A 22762-nucleotide genomic window follows, 5' to 3' on the forward strand; every position below is an offset into this window, starting at 1 on the left:
TGTGGGGCACCACACCATTCCCCACCCATCTGTGCCAGCCCTTCTGCACTCTGGAGGGCCACTCTTCCTTCGGGCGCTCTTCAGCCTCACTGTGACCTTTCTGCCAGAGCTCCCAGCCAGGCCTCCTCTTGCTGAGATGGCACTCCCTGCTAGGAGCCTTCCAGCCCTCTGTGCCCTCCCTCCCATCCCACATGCTGAGCCGCCACAAAGACCAAAGAAGTGATGGCTTTTCTCTGTCCCCTGCTGCTCTGGGGGGAGGGGGTGGGTCTCCTGAGCCACTCGGATGGGGAAGTCCCTAACTCAGCCCCCTCCCTCCTCAGCAGCCTGAGCTTTACACTGGATGCAGCGGTCACCCCACCACTCACCAGACCCCCCTCTTTGCCCCCTTGGCTCTCAGCTCAGGAGCTGCTCCCGTAGTTGGTTCATCCTTCCTCCCCTCTCCCTCCTCACTCCCCTCAGGGCTCACTTGGCTCCAGCCCTCCAGCTGCAGCCTCTGGGGAGAAGCAGCCTCCCTCCCTCCCTCCCTCCCTCCGCCCTGACTCTGCCAGGTGCCTCCTCTCGGTCAGGCTTCAGAAAAGCCCTGTAGACAGCAGGGCCACGTTAAAAGCTTTTTCACAGTTTTGAGAAGATGAGGGGTGGGGGTGGGGGGTGGTGAGGATAGTGGTGGGGGTCTGGCACCATCTCGTCATTGCTTTAATCCCAGCAACACAGGTGGCAGCCTCTCCCCCTTCCTCCCCGCCCCCGCCGCCCCGTCCCTCTTCCCACCCCTCTGTTCTAGCTTGGTGATGAAGTATATTTATTGGTGAAGGAAACAGCTGCTGCTGCTTCTCCTGCTGCTGGGACTTGCTCCCCTGTCTCTTCTCCACGACCTTTCTCCAGCCGGGAGGGGAGAGCGGGAGTACTGGGGCTGGGCCCTGGGGCCCAAGGACTAACAGGGGCCCCTTTGCTTTCCTGTGTTCGAGCCACCCGCCATTTCCTCTGTCCCTGCCTCCTGCCTGCCCAGCCTGGGCCCTGCCGTGTGGAGAGACACATAAGCCTTACTGTCCTCTGGGGGCAGGAGCCGAGCCTTTTTGTTGCTCCGCTCCCAGGAGAGTGAGGGTGACGCAATTGATTAAAACCATTTTGTTCTAGGTGTGGCTGGTGGCATTTGTGGGGTGCAAATGTGTCTTGGGATCAAAGTGAGAGTATCTCACCTCTGTAGCTCTGTGACTTTGAGTAACCACACCTCTACTGGGTAGAATAAGGCCTGCCTTGGAGGGTCACCAGCCTAGCAGGGCCAAGTGCAGAGCCCGGCACTGGTGGCTGTGATTTGCAATAATAATCAGCTTTCACTCTCTGGGCTGTTTTCTCATCTGTAAAATAAGGAGGTTGAAGTCTTAGCAGTTTTTCAAACTTTTAAAATCACAACCCAAACAAGAAATACACATTTTACATTGTGACCCAAGATACCCACGCTAATTTGTATGTATATACTGAACATAAGTTTTACACAATAATACGCTTGCTACATGCAATGTGTTCTGTTTACCATTCTATTAAGGAGAAAAAAATGCTGACTATAACCCACTAAGTTGATTTCACAGCCTGCAGTTTCTTGATGGGCCCTGGATTAGAGGATTTCTTAGGCCAGAGGTTCCCAAACTTTCTCAGCTCACTGAACCATTAGTGTCCCAGTAGTTTTTTCATGGATCCCCTAAGCCAAAAGAAATACCTAATATTTCAATGTGTTAGTTAAGCCCGGATCACTTAAGAAGAATTTATGTCCTACCAAGTTAGTCATTTAAAAAATTAATACATATAAGTTAGAAGAAACTGTTTTTATTTCATTCTTGAATAAGTACAATAACTAATGGAATCTGTGTGCTTGTCGGGTGCTGTAAAACTTGTCAGACTTTCTAATCAGATTGGACCCCACCACCCTCATTTCCTGTTCCACATTGACTTTCATTTGCTTTATATCACAGCAACCGCTAAAAACCCAGCTTCTCAAAGATGACATAATCAAAGGAATGTAGTGCAATCTAATGATAAAACTCTGAACCACCTTGAGCTAGTAGTTCTCTCGGTAGCCAACAGATGCTGAGTAACTCTAAATTTATAATATCCTACTGTGCTCCTGTGACTTTGCTGTGGCACCCTAAGGTGCCCTGATGCACAGTTTGGGAACTGTGGTTCAATACTGTGGGAACAATATTTTCACTAGTGAGATTTTGTGATTATTCTGTTTGTGCATTTTGAGAGAACCAGGCTGAGGCCAGCAGGGTATACTCAGTTTAGTACAGGAGACAGAGAGGGAAGAGGTCCTGTCAGAAGCACAGTAGGTGATGTTATGAAGCAGGTGCTTATCATTCCTCTGTGTTCCCAAATTGAAATCTGCAGAAGCTTCTTCAGGACATTTACAGACCAGGCAAGGAAGGGACGATGTACCAGGCCAAGGGAGTAGGGCATAGTCCCAGGTGCCCTCATGGACCCTGAGTGATTCAGTTCAGCTGCACTGTAGAGGGTGGAGTGGCCCATGGACTCCAGGGGCAGCCAAACTGTGGAGGACTCCTGTGCTTGATGAGGGATTGTAGGCTTGATCCTGTAAGCAAGGAGGAGCCATTGGAAGACTTTACGAGGGGCTCCATTCCATTTGGAATTGGTACTTTTTTATTAATAGACTTTTTTTTTTTTTTAGAGCAGTTTTAGGCTTACAGAATATTGAAAAGATAGTACAGAGTCCCATATACCCCTCTCTCCCTGGCTTAGTTTCTCCTATTATTAACATCTTGCATTAGTGTGGTACATTTGTTACAATTAATGAACTGATATTGATACATTATTACTAACTAAAGTCCATAGTTTACATTAGGGTTCATTCTTTGTATTGTACAGTTCTATGGGTTTCTTAGGCCAGAGGTTATTATGACATTATGACACACGCATAATGTCCTGTACCCACACTATCAAAAAATAGTTGCACAATGGGCTTCCCTGGTGGCGCAGTGGTTGAGAGTCCGCCTGCCGGTGTAGGGGACACGGGTTCGTGCCCCGGTCCAGGAAGATCCCACATTTCACGGAGCGGCTGGGCCCGTGAGCCATGGCCGCTGAGCCTGCACGTCCAGAGCCTGTTCTCCGCAACGGGAGAGGCCACAACAGTGAGAGGCCCGCATACCACACACACACAAAAAAGTTGCGCTGCCCTAAAAATCCCCTGTGCTCCACCTATTCAGCCCTCACCAGCACACACACACACACACACACACACACACACACACACACAAAAGGGAAGAAGAAAAAAGGTACTAAGTACTTAGGAACAAACCTAGCAAAATACGTACAAGATATTTATGAGGAAAACTATAAAACTCTGATGAGAAAAATCAAGGGAAATCAGAATAAGTGAAGAGATATTCCATGCTCATAAATAGGAAGACCCAATACTATTAATGTCATTTCTTCCCAACTTGGTCCACAGCTTCAGTGAAATCTCAATCAAAATCCCAGCAAATTATTTTGTGACTATCAACAGGCTGATTCTAACGTTTATATGGTGAGACAAAGACCAAGAATAACCAACACAAATAACAAAGAGAAAGAACAATATCAGAGGATTGACCCTACCCAACCTCAAGACTTATCATAAAGCTACAATAACCAAGACAGTGTGTCATTAGCAAAGGAACAGACAAATGAATGGAATGAATTAGAGAACCCAGAAGTAGATCCACACAAATATATAGTCAGCTGATCTCTGACAGAAGAGCAGAATCAATTCAGTGGAGAAAGGAAAGTCTTTTCAAAAAATAGTGCTGGAAGAACTGGACATCTACATGCAAAAAAAAAAAAATCTAAACACTGACTTTACACGATTCACAAAAATTAACTCAAAATGGATCATAGAACTAAATGTAAAACACAAATCAATAAAACTTCTAGAACATAACATCGGAGAAAATCTAGGCGACCTTGGGTTCAGCAGTGAGTATTTAGATACAACATAAAAAGCACAACCCATGAAAAAAATTGATAAATTGGACTTCATCAAAAACTTCTGCTCGGGGCTTCCCTGGTGGCGCAGTGGTTGAGGGTCCGCCTGCCGATGCAGGGGATGCGGGTTCGTGCCCCGGTCCCGGAAGATCCCACATGCCGCAGAGCGGCTGGGCCCGTGAGCCATGGCCGCTGAGCCTGTGCATCCGGAGCCTGTGCTCCGCAACGGGAGAGGCCACAACAGTGAGAGGCCCGCGTACCGCAAAAAAAAAAACCAAAAAACTTCTGCTCTACGAAATCACTGTTAAGAGAATGAAAAAGACAAGCCAAGGATTGAGAGAAAATATAAGAATTCTTACAAGTCAACAATATGAAACAAGCAACCCAATTAAAAAATGGGCAAGGGACTTCCCTGGTGGTGCAGTGGTTGGAAGTCCGCCTGCCAATGCAGGGGACACGGGTTCGAGCCCTGGTCTGGGAGGATCCCACATGCCGCGGAGCGACTGGGCCCGTGTGCCACGGCTGCTGAGCCTGCGGTCTGGAGCCCACGAGCCACAACCACTGAGGCCCGTGTGCCTAGAGGCCATGCTCTGTGGCGGGAGGGGCCACCGCAGTGAGAGGCCCGCGTACCGCAACTAGGGAAAGCCCGCGCGCAGCAACAAAGACCCAACCTAACCAAAAACAAATAAATTTTTTTTAAAAAGGGCAAAAGATCTGAATAGTCACCTCACCAAAGAGGATATACAGGTGACTAACAAGCACACGAAAGATGACCAGCATTATGTCGCTAGGGAATTACAAATTAAACCAACAATGAGATACCACTCCACACCTATTAGGATGGCGATACCAAACGCTGACAAGGATGTGAAGCAACAGGAACTCATTCATTGCTGGTGAGAATGCAAAATGGTAACAGTCTGGCAGTTTCTTACAAAGTTAGATAGTCTTATCATAGGATCCAGCAATTGCTGTACTTAGAATTTACCCGAATGAGTTGAAAATGTATGTCCATGCACAAACCTGTACATGAATGTTTACAGCAGCTTTATGAAAATTGCCAAAAACGAAGCAACCAAGAAGTCCTTCAAAAAATGAATGGATAAACAAATGGGTACAGCCATACAGTGGAATATTACTCAGTGAAATGAGCAGTCAAGCCACAAAGCCATGGAGGAAACTTAAGTGCATATTGCTTAGTGAAAGAAGCCAATCTGAAAGCCATACCGCATGATTCCAACTATATGACATTCTAGGAAAAGCAAAACTATAGACAGTAAAAAGATCTGTGGTGCTCCATTTTAATGTGTTTCCACATGTGACTCAGCCCTGCTGACAGGGAGCCTGGGGCTCGGTGAGATAAGCCTGCTGCGTAGTGAATATGTAGCAAAACAGACATTAGAATTGCAACCCCTGTGTTTGTGGTGGGCAGGTGTGGCCCTGTGGCCCTGTGGCCCCAGGGGCCTGCTGCGGGTCTCTGTGCTAAGGAGCATGCTGAAATGCATTTGCAGAACTTAAAAGGTGATGAGAGATCAGCTCAGAGGATCCCAGCCCTGGCTATACATCAGAACCACCCAGAATACTCTAAAAACTACAAATAGGGACAATGAGTTCCAAAGAGGGGCAGGAAGAGGGAATCGACTGCCTAAAACCCAAGTTATTAGAAACAAAACCAGGACTGGATCTCTAATCTCTGATTCCTGGTCCAGTTCTTTAAGAATCACTTTCTTATTTAATGTCATGATATTTTTTGAGTTCCTATTTGCCTAGCACTGGCTTAATGACAATGCACGCAACAGATTAGTCCCTGCCCTCCTGGTGCCTCCACATTATCTGGAAGATGTGGGTAGCAAATAAGGGGGTTGTGCACGGTCCCTGAACATTAGATTTCACTAGAAATCTTGAGCCCTGCCCCATACATTCTGCCGTGGAGTGCCCCACTGCTTGCCAGGCTCTGTGTCTGATGGACATGATGGCAGGCGTGAGGCACTCTTGTTCAGCCATGTTCTGCCTCCTGCACCCAAGCCACTTCTTGATATATGTATAAAATAGGTCCTGGTCCTAGTGATGCCACAGTTTGCACCTTTTTTATGACGATTTACAGAATCTCAGGTCTCATCACTCTTTAATGGCCCTAAAAGGGGTCACCAGCAGAGATAGCCCAAGGTTAAGGTGCAGAACCCCAACTCTGATTTATGCTTAGATCTTGGGAAAGTTCCTGAACCTTTCTGGGCTTATTTTTCTCATTGGGAAAATGGGTGCCATGATACCTGCTCTGGTTACTTCACTGCAACGTAAGAAGGCCCCAAATCACAGTGAGAGGATGCGCATCAAAGTGCTTAAGTGGTTAAGAGTCCTATGATGGTGGTGAGTGGTTTTAATTGCTGTAACAGCCAACACTGAGTGTTCATATTAGGCCAGGAGCTGTTCAGCTATAGCCTATCAAATAAACTTTACAAGAACTTTGCAATTTTTGTTTCCCATTTTAGGAATGAGGAAATTGATGCCCTGACAAGTTCGGTTACTTTCCTAAGGACAACCACTGACAAAGCTAAGGGTCAATACTGGGCTTGCCGGCTGACACCTGAGTTCATATGCTTAACCACCGTGCTTCACTGCCCACCTGGGTGTAGAACACTTAGATTCTGGTCCTAGCTGTGCTTTCTAATTTGTTGGGTAAGTTTGCCCATCTATAAAATGGAATGGAGAAGAAAGTCGTTTTGTAAAACTCTGATGTCTAAAGGGTCAGAGGGTCTGTTCTCAAATGGTTTCTTGCATTGTATCAGCCCCAGTGGTCCCCTCCCCACCACAGAAAGGTTTGGAGCCATCCAGGAAGACAGTTTAGGGCTTAATGGGGGGAATCCAATGGAGCAGAAGCAGAAAGCCTGCAGAAGAGAGGACACACACACGTGCACACTGCGTCACGCCCAGCAGCTCCTCCAACCTGCGCTGTGATCGCCCCAGGCTCAGCCCTCCTTCCCTGGATTACTGATTGAGGTGATTCTTTACCAGAGCCATTAAGGCGACCAATCTATGTTCATCAAATAGCTCTGGTGCCATTCCCTGAGCACTTCCTATCTACCGGGTGCCATTCTGACTACAAGGTCCAATGGATCCAGTCAGTCCCCTTCTCAAGGAGTTTGCTGTCTCCTGGGGAAGACAGACATGTAAACAGCTAATGCTAATGCAAGTACACATGAATATGCAATAAGCAAAAACAGCCTTCGTGCTCTGGGAGCAAAGAGGGAGGATTTGCTGGAAAACCTGAAAGTGGTGTAGAGAGTAGGGGAAGGAACTCTGCTGAAGGAACAGTGTGAGCAAAGACATGAGGTATGAAGTGCAGGGCTCTTTCTCTGAGGGGCAAACAGGGCAGTGAGGTTAAATCCAAGCAAGTCCCAAGGGAAACAGAGAGAGAGATGAGGGTGGAAAAGAAGGTTGGGGGTTGGGGCCAGACCATGGGGGCCTTGAATGCCAGGATGAGGAGTGAGATGGCCTGGGGAAGGAAGTGTGTGAGCCCTGGGGACTTTTACATGGGGCCAATTGAGGGGGTGTCCTGACTCATACCAAGAGAGGACGTGCCCTGAGTTCACCCTTCAAACAAGCAGCATCTTACCCTTGAAGCTTTCCCAGCTTGACTGCTTCCAGCTCTGCCATCCTTCCCTCCCCCAGCCAGTCCTATAAGTGGATCCAGATGGTCATTCCTATTTTAGGTCGGGGTGTGTGTTGGGGGAGGGGTAGCTATGAGCTCTATCAATCCTTTCCTGAGCTCTGCTAGAGGAGCTTCTTCCAGGACCCTGCTGTGATCCTCTGAGCCTGGAAGGGACTGTTAGTCTTTGATGGAGATTTCCCATCTGTCTGTGGGTGATAGGGGTGGCAGCAGCACAGGAGGCAAGGGCACAGGCCAGGGAAGCTTTAACATTGGGTAAGAGAACCTAGGTGACGTGTACATGTGGGAGGGGGTCCTGTGAATGGGCTGCGAAGGGGAACAAGCCTGGGAGAGAGGCTCCAGAGGAGTCAGAGAAAGAGCTGGCTTCTCCCTCCAGGTACCTGGCCCTCCTCATGCCCCTGCTTCTGCAGCTGCCTAGGCCAAGGAGCTAGGGCTCTCTGGTCAGACCCTACTGAGCACTGTGCCTACCAACATCCATAGGTCCCTTAAAAATCTTGGGGCACTGCGAGGTAGCAGCTGACAAGCTAGGTTCCTGCTCTCAGACTGTCTATAGCTAGCATATGATACATACCAAGCTTATAACTATTTGCCATTCATTCAGTTTAGCAAATATTAAGCAAATGCTATGTGCTAGACACTACTAGGCATTGGGTTTACAAAAGTGAACAAGACAAATACAGTGTCTGCCCTCAGGGAGTTTCCAGCCTAGTAGGGGAGTCCAACAATACACAACCACAAATGTGCTACAAAGGAAAAGAACAAGGTATTCCAGGGGAGATTCACAGGAGCTTTCCAATTTAGATGGGGCGGCCAAGGAAGAGCTCTCTGAGAAAGTGACATTTAATCTGCGACTTGAAGGATGAATGAACGTTACCCAGTTTTGGAGGGAGAAAAGGCACTTCAGGCAGAAAGGAACAGTGTGTGCCAAGTCCATGGGGTATACAAGAGCATGGCACATGAGAGGAACTGAAAAGAGGCTGTAGGACAGTGAACAAGTTAAAAAAAAAAAGGGGGCATGATGCAGGGCCTTGTAAGCATGGTATATTTGTGTTTTATCCAAAGTACAATGGGAAACCACTGAAGGTTGTCAGATTAAATGTGGTACTTGTGTTAGTACAACCAAATTTGTGGCAGGCCCTAAGAAAGACTGACTTTGGTTGTGTATTCATCCCTACAAACAATAAATGTTTAAAGGGCACCCACCAGCCCTTTGCTAGAATTATGGGTTGACAGTGATGGTAGAGGAATGTCTAAGGTATAGACCTTCCTCGGAGACCTTCCTCCAGAAGAGATGAGACAGCTATAGTGATTGAATCAAGATGTGATTTATTCATTCAACACACAGGTACTTAATCTATTCCATACATGTGCCAGATGCTGGTTGTTGCCTGTCAAGGATCACACACATGGGTCACAGGAGAGGCATAAACGTACTCAAAGAATTTTGAGTGGGTTAGAATCATTTTCAGCTGTGATATCTGTGAGGCCTTTATAAAACATCCAGTCATTCTGTAAATCAGTAAACATCTAGTGGGCATCTGCTCTGCACTAGGAACAGTGCTAGCTACTGAAATTAAGGACCTTAGAGTTCCATAACAGAGATAGACATAACCCCCCCGAAAACGCATTAAAATATTAGGTGCTAAAAACAGGAGAGTAGGCTTTCTATAGATCAGTGTTGAGGGAGGGTAATTCAATGGAAGAAAAACCTTCCCCAAAAGGCATATCTCCCACCTTCCTCAGCGGATTTATCCATACCTCCCACTAGCATGACTTTTAGCTGCTGCCTTCCTTCTTTGTCCCCCCATTTTCCCTTCCCACCCCAGCAAATTCCATTTTCTTTGCCTATCTTGGCATCTGTTAAAAAGCCCAAAGAATCCAAGATTTGACCCTGGCTTCTCTATATTTATAGTGTGTGATCTCAGACAATTACTTTAACTTCCCTGAGCCTCAGTTTTCCCATTTGTACAATGAAGGGATCGGATCACATCTAAGGCTTGTGATTTACTCCAGCCAAGGTGATATTCACACTCCTGCACACTGCTCTGCAAGGCCTTTCTTTGCACGGCTGCACGCATCCCTCCACCCCCATCCCCGAGCCACCTGGCAAACATCAAGGCTCAGCTCAAATATCTTCAGGTAAGTTTCCCCTATTTCTGCACACACGCCACACATTGTTTTAGTCTATCCTTCCTTTATGCTACCACCACCTCGCAAGAGACCACAGAACGAAAAAGGGAGAGAGACTTGGGTTTGAGTCGTGGCCACTTACCTCACCCCTTAAGCCTCAGTTTCTCACTTGTAACTTGAGGGAAATACCTAAATTCGCACGCCTAAGCAGTTTACGGGGATTAAAAACAACGTATGTCAAGTCAAGTGCGTGGCACCTAAGTCGCGCTCAATAAATGGAGACTGTACCACACCTCTTAGGGGCCCTCAGCGTACTGAATTACAGAGTTCTCGGTCAGTCTCCCGCGCTAGACTGCGCGCTGCCTGAGGGCATCCCTTCCGCTGCGCTTCAGTGCTAGCGCGAACACCCAAGGCTGGCGGGCGCCGAAGGAGGTCGGCCGGGCCAAGAAGGACGCGGCTCCTATTCCCGGCGGGAAGGCCAAGCCTGGCGGACCCCACCTTCCGGAAGTGACGCCACCGAGCGACCGGCGCCGGATCAGGGGCAGGCCGGAGCGGGGCGCGCGCAGCATGGCGGAAGCGGAAGGGAGTTCGCCACTCCTGTTGCCGCCGCCGCTGCCACCCCCGCCCGGGATGGCGGAAGTGGAGGCGCCGACGGCGGCCGAGACGGACAAGAAGCAGTTTAGCTGTGGTGGCAGCGGCGTCATGGACGTGGAGCGGAGCCGCTTCCCTTACTGCGTGGTGTGGACGCCCATCCCGGTGCTCACGTGAGTCTCCTCCGGCGTCCGCCCGGGGACCGGGAGAGCCGGGCCCGCGTGGCGTCCTCCGGTGGCCCGGTGCCAGCCTCCGGCCCCGACACACAGCAAACCCTTCCCGCGGGTCCGGGGTTCACCAGTACCCCGCCACCCGCGCGGTGCCAGCTCTGCTGGTGAATGGGACAAGCTCCCCTCCCTCATTACACCTGGTCTGAGCTGAGAGAAAGACAGTTGTTGACCGCGGAAAGGTACTGAGGCTGGGAAGCTAAGGACCTGTGGGCGTACAGAAAAGGGGCCCCTAACTGGGTGTGAGAGAGACATCTTCATTCACTCACTGGCTTATTCATTCGTTAAACAAATGATTGCTGGTCACTTCCTATACGTAGGACATCCTGCTGGGTCTGGAGGCAAGAGTGGGAGTTTGATTGGGACCACACCGACTCCTGGGATGTCGTCATTGGAAGGGCCCCCAGGGATCTGGGAGTCCAACCCTTTGTCTCACAGATGAGGCTGAAGATCACACACCATCTCAGTTGCAAAGCGCATTCAGGTCCCAGGCTGTCTGCCTCCCAGACCAGGGTTCTTTCTATGGCATCAGCCTTTGTCAGAAGAGAAAGCAGGTGCTCCAGAACTGCTGGCGCCTTTTAGCAAGGAGCTTGGGGACGGGGAGGGGGGAGTAGGGAGCTGGTTTGCCCTCGTGCTTCAGCCTTGACAGCTGATAATAACCACCATGTCACAGTGCTGGACAGTTGGCCAAGCTCTTTTACACCCATTTTCTCTGAATTCCACAGCCACTTTCTAAGGCAGGAATTATATTCTCGGATGATGAATTTGTACCATTAAATGTCTTGATCATGTTCACATGACAGTAAGCAAAAGCATCCCAAACTCCGTTTTCTGACTCCATAACTTGCTCTCGTTCGACTACATCCTATCCCCTCTCACCTGACGAATAGATTTGTTCCCTGTATCAAAAACAGCCAGGTGGTGTGGAGAAGGGATCATTTTTGTCCTCATATGTTGCTGATCCTAAAATGAGCTTAATTCTTGTATTATGTTAAAATACTTCAGTTGTTCTGTTTTCAAATGCTTATGCATTTGTTTAAGAACACCCAAGTCTTGGACTTCCCTGGTGGTGCAGTGGTTAAGAATCTGCCTGTCGATGCAGGGGACACGGGTTCGATCCCTGGCCCGGGAAGATCCCACATGCCGCGGAGCAACTCAGCCCGTGTGCCACAACTACTGAACCTGTGCCCTAGAGCCGGGAACCTAGCTACTGAGCCCACATGCCTTGAGCCCAGACTCTGCAACAAAGAGACGCCACTGCAACAGAGAGTAGCCCCCACTCACTGCAACTAGAGAAAGCCCGTGCGCAGCAACGAAGACCCGACGCAGCCAAAAATAAACAAATAAATAAGTAAGTAAATAAATTTATAATAAAAAAAAGAACACCCAAGTCTGAGTCCTTTCAAAATAAAAATTTTAAGAAAGTGTTTTCATTGATTAATTCAGTATTCTTTTCTTTTTTTAAAAAATATATTTATTTATTTATTTATTTATTTATTTATTTATTTATTTATGGCTGTGTTGGGTCTTCGTTGCTGCATGCGGGCTTTCTCTAGTTGCCGCGAATGGGAGCTACTCTTCGTTGTGGTGCGCGGGCTTCTCATTGCAGTGGCTTCTCTTGTTGCGGAGCACGGGCTCTAGGCGCACAGGCTTCAGTAGTTGTGGCTCGCGGGCTCTAGAGCGCAGGCTCCGTAGTTGTGGCACACGGGCTTAGTTGCTCCACAGCATGTGGGATCTTCCTGGACCAGGGCTTGAACCCGTGTCCCCTGCATTGGCAGGCGGATTCTTAACCACTGCGCCACCAGGGAAGTCCCTCAGTATTCTTTTTAGCACACCTACTAAGTGACTCCTATTTGCCTAGAGTAGTTCTAGGTAATAAGAATATACAGTGGTGAGTAAAACAGGTATGATCCTTGTTCTCACAGAGTTTAAATCATGGTGGAAGGAGATAGACAGTAAACAAGTAAACTAATAAAAGAACTGAGGGCTTCCCTGGTGGCGCAGTGGTTGAGAGTCTGCCTGCCGGTGCAGGGGACACGGGTTCGTGCCCTGGTCCGGTAAGATCCCACATGCCGCGGAGCGGCTGGGCCCGTGAGCCATGGCCGCTGAGCCTGCGCGTCCGGAGCCTGTGCTCCGCACCGGGAGAGACCACAACAGTGAGAGGCCCACGTACCGCAAAAAAAAAAAAAAAAAAAAAAGAACTGATAGTGAATCGTGCTATGAAGAAAGTAAAATGTTAATGTGAGAATAACTGGGAGGGAATGTATTGGTTTTGAGAAAACCTGTCTTGTTGTCCCGAGATCTCTCTGGTTTCTCCCTGTTCTCAAAAACACGTCTGTGGAGCCCTCTGCTCTTCAGAGAGCTGGTAGCAACATTGAGTGGAGGCACCACGATCCCCAGTCATCGGGGCCGGAAGCAGCACACACCCCATTTCTATTCAGATCTATTTACACGTGTTCATAAGATGAATAAGGCCTACTGCCCCATCAGAAGGCTCATGTTCCCATCAAAGGACTCGCCTTCCAGCCGGAGAGAGAGAGACAGGTGAACTCACCATTGTAATACATTGTGGTGATTGCTGACCTAGAATGCGGAGCTAGGAATAGATGTGGCACAAGGAACTGTCATTGATTTTGGAGGGGGGGTGGGATCAGAGAGGAGGAAACTGAATCCAGAGATCTGTCTGTCCCCTCAGAAGTGTTGATAATTCTGCATGAAAAGCCAGATAACAGCTATTGCTACTACTAAAAACAGCAAAGATTGGAAACTTACTCTGTTCTGGGCTCTGTTCTAAACATTTTATATTCACTGTCTCATTCAGTCCTTTTATCAATGTAATGAAAATAGGTCCTGTCATCCTCATTTTATACATGAGGAAATAAAGGCTTAGAAGCCAGCATAGGGCTTTTTCCGTTGAAATAGTCTACCTATACCAGGTAGAGCTCCAGAGTCAATAACTCATTCATTCAATAAATAGTTCTTGAGGACCTATTATGTACTAGGTCTGAGTAGACAGTAGTCCACAAAGCAGCTTTGGAGCTTGCCTTCATGGAGCTTCCAGACTGACAAATAATTGAGAGTTTCTTCTCTGCAGCTTCCCCAGGCGCAGACTCTTCTGTTTTCTCCAGCCTTTACTCTAACTTCCAGCGAAGCCATGGTATGTGGAGTATTGGTCAAACCCAGACCTTCTCCCCAACCAGATGAAAGGAATTGAGGGTGGGAGGGGGAGATGGGTCTTGAGATTAGGGCCTGAGAAGCCAGAGGAGCTACTTTCCCATAGTTCTGAGTGTCCATCCTGTGGACACTATGAGTCTAAAGCGACTTATTGTACGCCAGCCAGTCCAGCCAATCAGATAGCAAGTATTTATTGTACACCCCATGATAACAACATTGGGCAACTACCAAGTGCAGGGAAGTGTCATAAGCATTTTGCAGGCATATCCTGTTTGATCCTCACAATCGCCCCCCATTGAGGTCATCATCATCACTGTTCACCTCTCACTGACAGATGGGAGTGAGTGCCTGCCCAAAACAGTCAAGACTCAACCCAGGTCTGACCTCAGAACCTGACTCCACTCTTAAATGCATGATATTCATTCATGCATCATTTAGTCAATGACTGCTTAGCTCCAGCTCTGTGCCAGGCACAGCCCTGGGGGCTACTCTAATCAATAAGAGAAAATCCCTGCTCTCTCGGAGTTTACATACTAGAGGGGAAAGACAGTAACCATAACAGTAAACAAGATGATTGCAGATAACAGTAGATACTATGAGGAAATTAAAGCAGAGTAATGGGATCTGGGATGCCTGGGGTTGTGTGTGGCTACTCTAGAAGGCACTGTCAAGGGAAACCTCCAAAGTTGACTGTTGAGCTGAGGCCTAAATGATGAGAAGCAGCCAGCTGTGTGAAGCTCTAGAAGAGTGTCTGGGACGAAGGCAAATGTAAAAAAAAAAAAGCATTGAGGTGGGAGGATTTGGTGTGTCTGAGGAGCCAGAAGTGGGCAGTGTAGCTAGAGAGAAGAGTGAGGTGACTTCAAGGAATAAGCAGGGCCAGACTGTTGGAAGGAGTTTGGAGTATAAGTGTAATAGGAAGCCCGTAATGGATGTTAAAGCAAGGGAATGACAGAATCTGGATCATGTTCTTAAAAGACCACTCTGGGGAATTCCCTGGCCGTCCAGTAAGGTTGGGACTCGGCGCCTTCACTGCCGGGGGTCCGGCTTCAATCCCTGGTCCGGAAACAGATCCCGCAAGCCATGTGGCACGGCCAAAAACAAAAAGACTACTCTGGCCCCACCATCCTTTCAGGTGGTCAAGCTGCAGACCTGGAAGAGCTCTATCCTATCGTCATAAAACTGCCCAGTCTTCCTTTTAAAGATCTTCTCAAGCCATCTGCTTCTCACCTGACCAGTACTCTGGTCAGGATCACCATCATCTCTTGCCAGTATTCCAGAACAGCCTCTGAACTCCTGTCCCCCTCCCATTCTCCAGGCACGTGCAGCATTTTGCCTTGGAGTTTTGCTTTCTGCCTGTCAACATCCTGTGCTTTCACAGGTCAAGGTTAAAAGTTACCTCCTGTGTGAAGTCTTTGCTGACTCTGCCCCAGCCCCATGTAATTGTTTCCTTGGGCTATATCTCTGTGGCTTTTGCCTCCACCTCCCAGCAGGCAGCCTTCAAATCAGCACGTGGCTGCTGGCCCTGGGAGTCCTTTTTTCTTTTTTTCCCTGTGAGTCCTTCTTAAACTGGATCAGTCTCTCCAGCACCTAGTTCCTGTAGAGCCACGGTTCTCAGACTACAAACAGATCCGGAGTTCCTATGCGTTTTGCATATCGGAGTCCAACTGAGATTTGGGTTTTTTTAAATGCCCATGGCTTTTAAAAACTCAAACTTTCGACTTCCCTGGTGGCGCAGTGGTTAAGAATCTGCCTGCCAGTGCAGGGGACACGGGTTCTATCCCTGGTCCGGGAAGTTCCCACATGCCACGGAGCAACTGAGCCCATGCTCCACAACTACTGAGCCTGCGTGCCACAACTACTGAAGCCCGTGTGCCTAGAGCCCGTGCTCCTCAGCAAGAGAAGCCACCACGATGAGAAGCCCGCCCACCACAACGAAAAGGTAGTCCCCGCTCGCCACAACTAGAGAAAGCCCGCGTGCAGCAACGACGACTGAACACAGCCAAAAAAAATAAAAATTAGAATTAAAAAAAAAAATCAAACTTTCAGTTCCTGGAATACATCATGCTTTTGTCCTGATCTCTACCCTTGCACACATTGTTTCTTCATCATTTCCTCAGAGGAGCCTTCTGAACCCCACCCCCACCCCAATGTGCGCACACGCGTGCACGCACACACGCACGCTGGTTTAAGTGCCCCCCCAACACTTTTAAAAAAACTTTTTAATTGAGGTATAACATGTACCATAAAGTGTAAAAATCTTAAGTATACGGCTCAGTGAATTTTGCATGTGTGTGCACTCATGTCACCCAGGTCAAGAGAGAGGACGTTTCCAGTATCCAGTGGGCTCCCTTGTGCCAGTCAGTTCTGCCACAGAAATAACCCCTCTTCTGCCCTCCAGCACAATAGATTAGTTTTGCCTTTTCTTGAACTTCACATAAACAGAATAATATGCATGCACTTTAGTGTAAGTTTTCTTTTACTCTGCCTTGTATATGTGAGAATCCGTGTTGTGCATAGCAGTTTATTATTTTTCATTGTTACCTACTATTTCACTGTATGACTATACCCCAATTTACTTACCCATTTTACTACTGTGGGACATTTGGATTATTTCTAGGTTTTTTTAATCAACTTTATTGGGATATAATTCACATACAATAAAGTGCATACATTTTAAGTGTGCAGTTCAGTGAATTTTGACTACTGTTGTTTCCAGCTATTTTTTAATAAAGATGCTGTGAACATTCTTGTCCACGGCTTTGGTGGACACACGCATTTGTTTCTGTTAGGTGTATACTCTGAAGTGGAATTGCTGAGGTAGAGGGTGTGGTACCAGTTTTCGAAAGCTGTGGAAACAATTTATTCTCCCAGCAGCAGTGAGAAGACAGTTGCAGTTGCTCCGCCTCCTCACCACACGCAGTGTTACCGTCCTCTGAGTTTAGCTGTTCTGTGGGCTGCGCTGGTTCCCCGCTCTGCTGTTCACTTGCACTTGCCCCTCTTCTGTACTCCCCCTCCCGCCGCCGCCACCCTAGTGGACACTTACCACACAACGTTATATTCATATGCTGTCACCCTGGATGGACTGTTCCCAGCGTCTGTCTGGCCAGCTGAAAGACACCCACAAACTCTGCCCTTTCCCTGTCCTTTTTTCCACAGGTGGTTTTTCCCCATCATCGGCCACATGGGCATCTGCACATCCACAGGAGTCATTCGGGACTTTGCTGGCCCCTACTTTGTGTCGGTGAGTCCCCATTCTGTCCCCCTCTGGAGGGTTCCAGGGCTCAAGTGGAAAGCTAGCCTATCTTGCCCACAGGCAGCCTTCCTGTCTCCCCAATATGCAGGAGAATGCAGATGCCATGCAGTCCTGGTCCGGCCCTCTGCTTCTCACCAGTGTTTGACCCCTTTCCCCCTTCTCTTGCCTTCAGGACAGGCCAGGAGGGCAGTGTGGCCAGAAAGATTCTTAAGTAACTGACCCAGCCCTTTGCCCACCCCGGGGGTACCAAGACCTGGGTAGGGTTAGAGGCAAGAGTGGAGAGTCAGACCATCCTGGTTCCTTGGTCCAGGAACCAAGTGTCTGGACCTTCAGAAGGTGGGAGTCACAAGGCGGGGGCACAGGGGAGGCTGACATGGTTCCCTGGGTGTGGCCATGGAGAAGAGAGGGCAGACCTTCTAGAATGAACCAGCTGTGTTCTCAGGTCTGTTCCCTGGGGATGTGCCTGAGATAGGGCAGTGGGCTTGCTCCAGATGAGCAGGCAGCATCCTGCCTATTTCGAGGTGGCAGCTTCCTCTCCATCAGAGGCTGGGATGAATGGGTGTGGTGGCACCAACCTGTTTATATTCGTATTTGTCATGATCATCTTAACACCACAAAGGTCTTTCATACCCATTACTTTCACTGTCATATACGTGTATGATAATTCATCTTTGACCAGCTCTGTCAGCAGATTCTGAACCCAAAATCTGTCCCTTTGTAACTCCTGTACCCCACATCTTGTGTGGCAGGTCTAGGACTTGGCTAAAACATCCCCCTCGTAGCAGGCCTCTTGGGGCCCAACCGCTGTGTCTACCCCACTCACCCCAACCCACCCCACGTCCTGCCTTGACTGCAGTCACACTGCCAGATTCTGTGTGGGCCACCACTGTCGGGTCAGGAGGTCAGAGGGTGTCATTCACACCATGAAGGAAACCACTTCCCTGTGGACAGGGACCAGAGATTGACCAGAGAACCTGGAGAAAACAAGGCCCAGAGAGGGTGAGAGAGTTACTTGGCAGCCACACAGAGGCAGTCATGGCTGCACCCCAAGTCTTCGGTCTCCGGGGGCAGTGCTCTCTGCACTCCTGCCACACTGCCTTCTTCACACAGAAGAGCCGCTGCTGGCCCTTCAGATATCCCACCAACCCCAGAGCAGGGCCCGGGCTCCACTTCTGCCCACCCACCTTACCTCCTTCTAAGTCACGACACTTCCACCACCAACCCAGGTCTGTCGGCTGGGATGGATGCAGTTCCCCACTGACCTCTGCTCTTGTCCCTCAACAGGAAGACAACATGGCCTTCGGGAAGCCTGCCAAGTAAGTGGTGGACATCCGTGTGATTGGCCCTAGAGCCAGCTTCCTCCTACCTGGAGCAGCAGGCCAGGCCTTCTGGGGCACAGCAGGAGCCAGCAGCCTGAGGATGGGGTGAAGGGGGGCAGCCAGGGTCTACCAGAGCACCTGACCTTGTACCACACATCTCCTGCTCCAGTCCCTGGCTGGGTCCTTTATCCACAGGCCGTCTAGGCCTTGCCTCAGCCCTGCAAGGTCGTGTTTTCAGCTCCATCGGAAAGGTGAAGATAAGGAAGGGACTTGGTCAAGATCACACAGGAAGTGGCAGAGCTGGGACTCACACGCAGGTCCGTCTCACTCCAAAACCTGGACTGTTTCTCCTGCCCCTCAAGGAACAAACATGCCATTTAAGGTGTAAGGGAGGCATGGTTTGGAACTCTGCTGGAAAGTTCTGGTTGGAGAGAATAAAGGCAGTTTAGTCTCTCCTGCAGCTATTGCTGGTTTGCATGGGATTTTTGGACTTCATTTTTTCTGTCTTGGGGGCCCACCTCAGTTGTGGGTCTGGTGACAGTGCCTCAGTCTTCAGTCTGCTCAGAACAGCATCAGATGCTCTGTTGCCCAAGGCAGCAGTCCAGGAGGGTGGAGCCCAAGGAGGAGTTGGTGTCCCACACAGCATAGGCGGCCTGGAGCTGGGCTCTCCAAACCGTGCTGACGTCCTCAGGCAGGTGGAAGTGTGAGCCAGGGGCCTCTGGTCTGGGTGTCTGCTGCCAGACTGCTCCTCAGCGAGAGCTGAACGGACACCCGTTTCCAGGCAGGAACCCCTGAGCAGCTGAAGTCCCGGCCACGGTGGTTTCTCACTGGTCCAGTCTGTAGGCCCCTCTGTCAAGCCATTCCCCACATAGTAGCCAGAGGGCGCTCTGACCTCCCAGTGCCCCCTGGCCCGAGACCCTTTGGGGTGTCACCCGGCTTGAGGTTCACAGACTTTAGCTCCACCAGCTATTCTCCCATTCACCCTAGTCTCCCATGTAGGGAGATGGGGAGAATGCTTTCTGACGGATGAACTCCTCAGGATGACATTCAAGTCGCCCAGAACGTGGCCCCCCTGCATCTCCAGCCTCACCTTCCAACATCCCTCACCCCGTTCTTCCCTCTGAATCCCCCAGCAGAGCCCAGTTTCTTAATTTCTGGTACACACTGCACAGTTCTGTGCCGCTTCCTCTGTTCAAACTGTTCCCTCTCCCTAGAATATTCACTCCCCATTCTGCGCCTGGCTAATCCTTCCTCCTTCACACTGGACTCAGGTGTCACCCCCAGGAAGCCCCTCACATCCCCATTGAGTGAGTTCATATCCGCCCCAGGATCCACATGGCAGTGGGCATGTCACACTGTTGCAGTTGTCTGCTGTGTGGCCCTTTCCCTGGACCTGGCTCACCCCTGTAGCCTCAGCACCCAGCTCAAGGCCCTGCACAGAGCAGGCGTCAGGGGACATTTGTGGAGCTGAGCCAGTGCCCAGAACCCCTTCTCCCCCCTCAGGTACTGGAAGCTGGACCCTGCTCAGGTATATGCTAGTGGGCCCAATGCGTGGGACACGGCTGTGCACGACGCTTCTGAGGAGTACAAACACCGCATGGTAGGTGGGCTGCTCCTGAGGGCGGGAACGAGGGTGGGAGGTTTCCCCGCAGCCCATCCTGACCCAGCCCATCCTGCATCTCCAGCACAGTCTCTGCTGTGACAACTGCCACTCACATGTGGCCTTGGCCCTGAACCTGATGCGCTACAACAACAGCACCAACTGGAACATGGTGACTCTCTGCTTCTTCTGCCTGCTGTATGGGAAGTACGTCAGGTGCGCTGCCTGTCCCCCTGGCTGCCGCCACCCTCCCCGGGGCCGCTCTCCCACGGATCCCAACAGGGCCATTTCTGGGGTCCTTCAGCCAGCAGGGACAAAGCAGGAAAACAACTAGCTGAGCTCCTGGTGAAGAGGGCGGTGCTGTCTGAAGCCCAGCTCTGTCCCTTGCTCACTGTGAGATCTTGGGTAGCTGCCTTGGCCTCTCTGGAGCTGCAACTGTCCTTGGTAAAATGGAGATAATGATTCTGGCTCCTCAGCGATGCTGCGTGTGTACAGAGCCCTGTGCTCAGGTCCAGTGAACAGGTGGACCCTCAGAAGAGGGTGGGTGACCCCATAGGGGCCCCTCCCAGCATCCCTCGTCAGAGGCAGGGTTCTGGGCGGGTGGGCCCCAGTGGTGGCCTGGGATGACCTTTGAAGCCCCCGCCTCATGACTTGTGAGGTCAAGGGCCTTGGTCCTAATTCACAGATAAAGGGAGCTCAGAGAAGTGGAGTGACCCTCCCACCGGGGAGCCAGCACACACCTGGGCTGACCCAGCTGCCTCTCCAGGCTTTCTTCCAGCTGTGCTTATCATTAAGAGCTTCTGAAAAGGAGATTTTTAGGGTCTTTTTTGGTCCAAAGACTTTTAGAGGTCTCCTGGGAAGACCTTATCTGTGGTCACACAGAGACTGAGGCAGAGGCAGGGTTGAAGCCGGGCTGAGCCATAGCCCGGTGCTAACTCTCGCCGACCCCTCCCCGCCCACTGGGCTGTGAGCAGAGGGCACTCCTGGCTTCCCCACCCAGACTGAAGACTTCTGGGTCCTCTCACTGACGACCTCTCCCCAGACACAGGGGTGACTGTGGATGGAGTCAGGAAGGCCCAGAGGGTGGGCGTGTCTCCTGTACCCACCCAGCGAGGTGTCACATCTCCACCTGGAACCTGGAACAGCCCCTGCCCAGGACCGTAGCTGGTGCTCCTCCACAGCGGGCACCAGGCCTGGCCCAGTCCCTTAGTTGACTGAGTTTCGGGGTGAGGGAGGTAGTTCCAGGAGCTTCCTTGGGGGAAGTGGCCCCGTCTGGGTTTGCGGGAGGACAGTGTGCCGGACCACACGCACACTCACTGGGCCCTTCCCTCCCATGCTCCCCTCTCTCTCCATCAGCATCGGGGCCTTCGTGAAGACCTGGCTGCCCTTTGTTCTCCTCCTGGGTGTCATCCTAAGCGTCAGCCTGGTCTTTAACCTGCGGTGATGGCTGCCCCACGGCCCTGGGCCCACCAGGCTCCTGAGGAGGCAGCCGCCATCACCTTTCGTTCCAGATTCTTTCTCCTCGCCCCGAAAGGCAGGGATGGGCCTGCTGGTTTTAGTCCAGGGGTCTGGGCTAAGTGGGGTGGAATAAGGGCTGAGGATGAGCATGGGGTGGTTTTTGTGTCTGTTTGCATTTCGTGTCTCACTGGTTGCTCAGAAGCTCCCTGCCCCCTCCTTCCCAGGCTTGTGACTCCCACCCTTGAGGCACCCTTTGTTCATCTGTTGGAAAAGCCTTAGCTTCCTTCTAGAGCTGTGTCTGCCACTGCCTGCTGGGCTCCCTCTGCCTCAGCCCAGTGCCTGGTGGGGGAGGGAAGGATATTTGGACCCACCAGACAAGGCAGCACAGGGACCAGAGCTGGATTTGAAGCCCATTCTCCTGCCAAGACTCTGGTCTCAGGGTGAAGGTACACTAAGAAGTCTGCATAAACTCAGCCACCCTGGGGCCTTCTCCACTGGCCTCTAGAATGGTCCAGTAGGGCTGACGGGCCCCCTTCAGATGTCTGCCGGAAGCTGCACTAGGGGTAGTTTGCGCCCCACTCCTGGCGGCCACCAGCCCATGCAGCCCCCTCTTCCCACTCTCCCAGGGCCTCCAAGCACTTGGGCCCATCTCCCCCCTGCAGTTTGGGGCCTGGGCTCCCCCAACCAGGCTGGAGAGATGAGTGACACTGACGTATCCAGAGTGACCCCTGCGATGTAACAAAACTTGTCCTTGGCCCCAGGAACGGGCCTCGCACTGGTGACGGCACCCCTTGGGTCCGAGATGTCAGGGGGCCGTTGGAGCAGCCAGCGCCATCAGGGAGCTGAATGGGAGCTGTGTCCTCCCACCTCCCACGGCTCCCCCTTCTCTTCAAGTTGTGGGACAGGCCTGTGCTGCCCCCTCACCCCTGCTCCATGGATTCCTTTGTGTGGGGCTCCTGGACAGGACAATAAAGAGTTTAACTCCAGACCATGCTTGTCCTTGATTTCTCCCTTCGGTGGTCCCTGGTTTCACTGAAGACATGCGCTCCCTTCAGCTCCTATCTTCCTGGTGAACTTGGGTTCCTCTGCCTCCGGCAAGGGGTCTGGTTGCCAGGGACACGGTGGGGTCCTCGTCCAGTGCCTGGAGCTTGCAGGAGTCAGCATCCCTCGGGTGTATCCTGCTCTGAGCCGGAGCGCTGCGAGTTCTCCATGCCTCGTCCACCATCCTAAAGCTTTCTCCTTGAGGCAGGCGAATACTGAAACCCCTCCCATATTCCCTGTTGGGAAGAACTTGGCAGTAAGATTGGGAGTCAGTGCTGACAGACCAGGGCCCTGGACCTGGCCCCCACCGTATCCATTGATCACGTTGCCAAG

At 50.7% G+C, this 22762-nt stretch overlaps 1 protein-coding gene across 1 annotated transcript; it reads left to right on the top strand.

The window, feature by feature from the left end:
- Positions 1-10333: 10333 nt before the first annotated feature.
- Positions 10334-22374, top strand: TMEM222 (transmembrane protein 222; the record flags this gene model as incomplete). Its single annotated transcript, XM_079698623.1, has 6 exons — positions 10334-10530; positions 16915-16999; positions 18296-18327; positions 19834-19930; positions 20016-20146; positions 21287-22374. 6 exons carry the CDS (start codon positions 10334-10336, stop codon positions 21372-21374), a joined length of 630 nt encoding a protein of 209 aa, XP_079554749.1. The 3' UTR covers positions 21375-22374.
- Between the last annotated feature and the right edge of the window lie 388 nt (positions 22375-22762).

The sequence above is a fragment of the Hyperoodon ampullatus genome (genome assembly GCF_949752795.1).
Source record: "Hyperoodon ampullatus genome assembly, chromosome: 2".
NCBI classification, from domain to species: Eukaryota; Metazoa; Chordata; class Mammalia; order Artiodactyla; family Ziphiidae; genus Hyperoodon; species Hyperoodon ampullatus.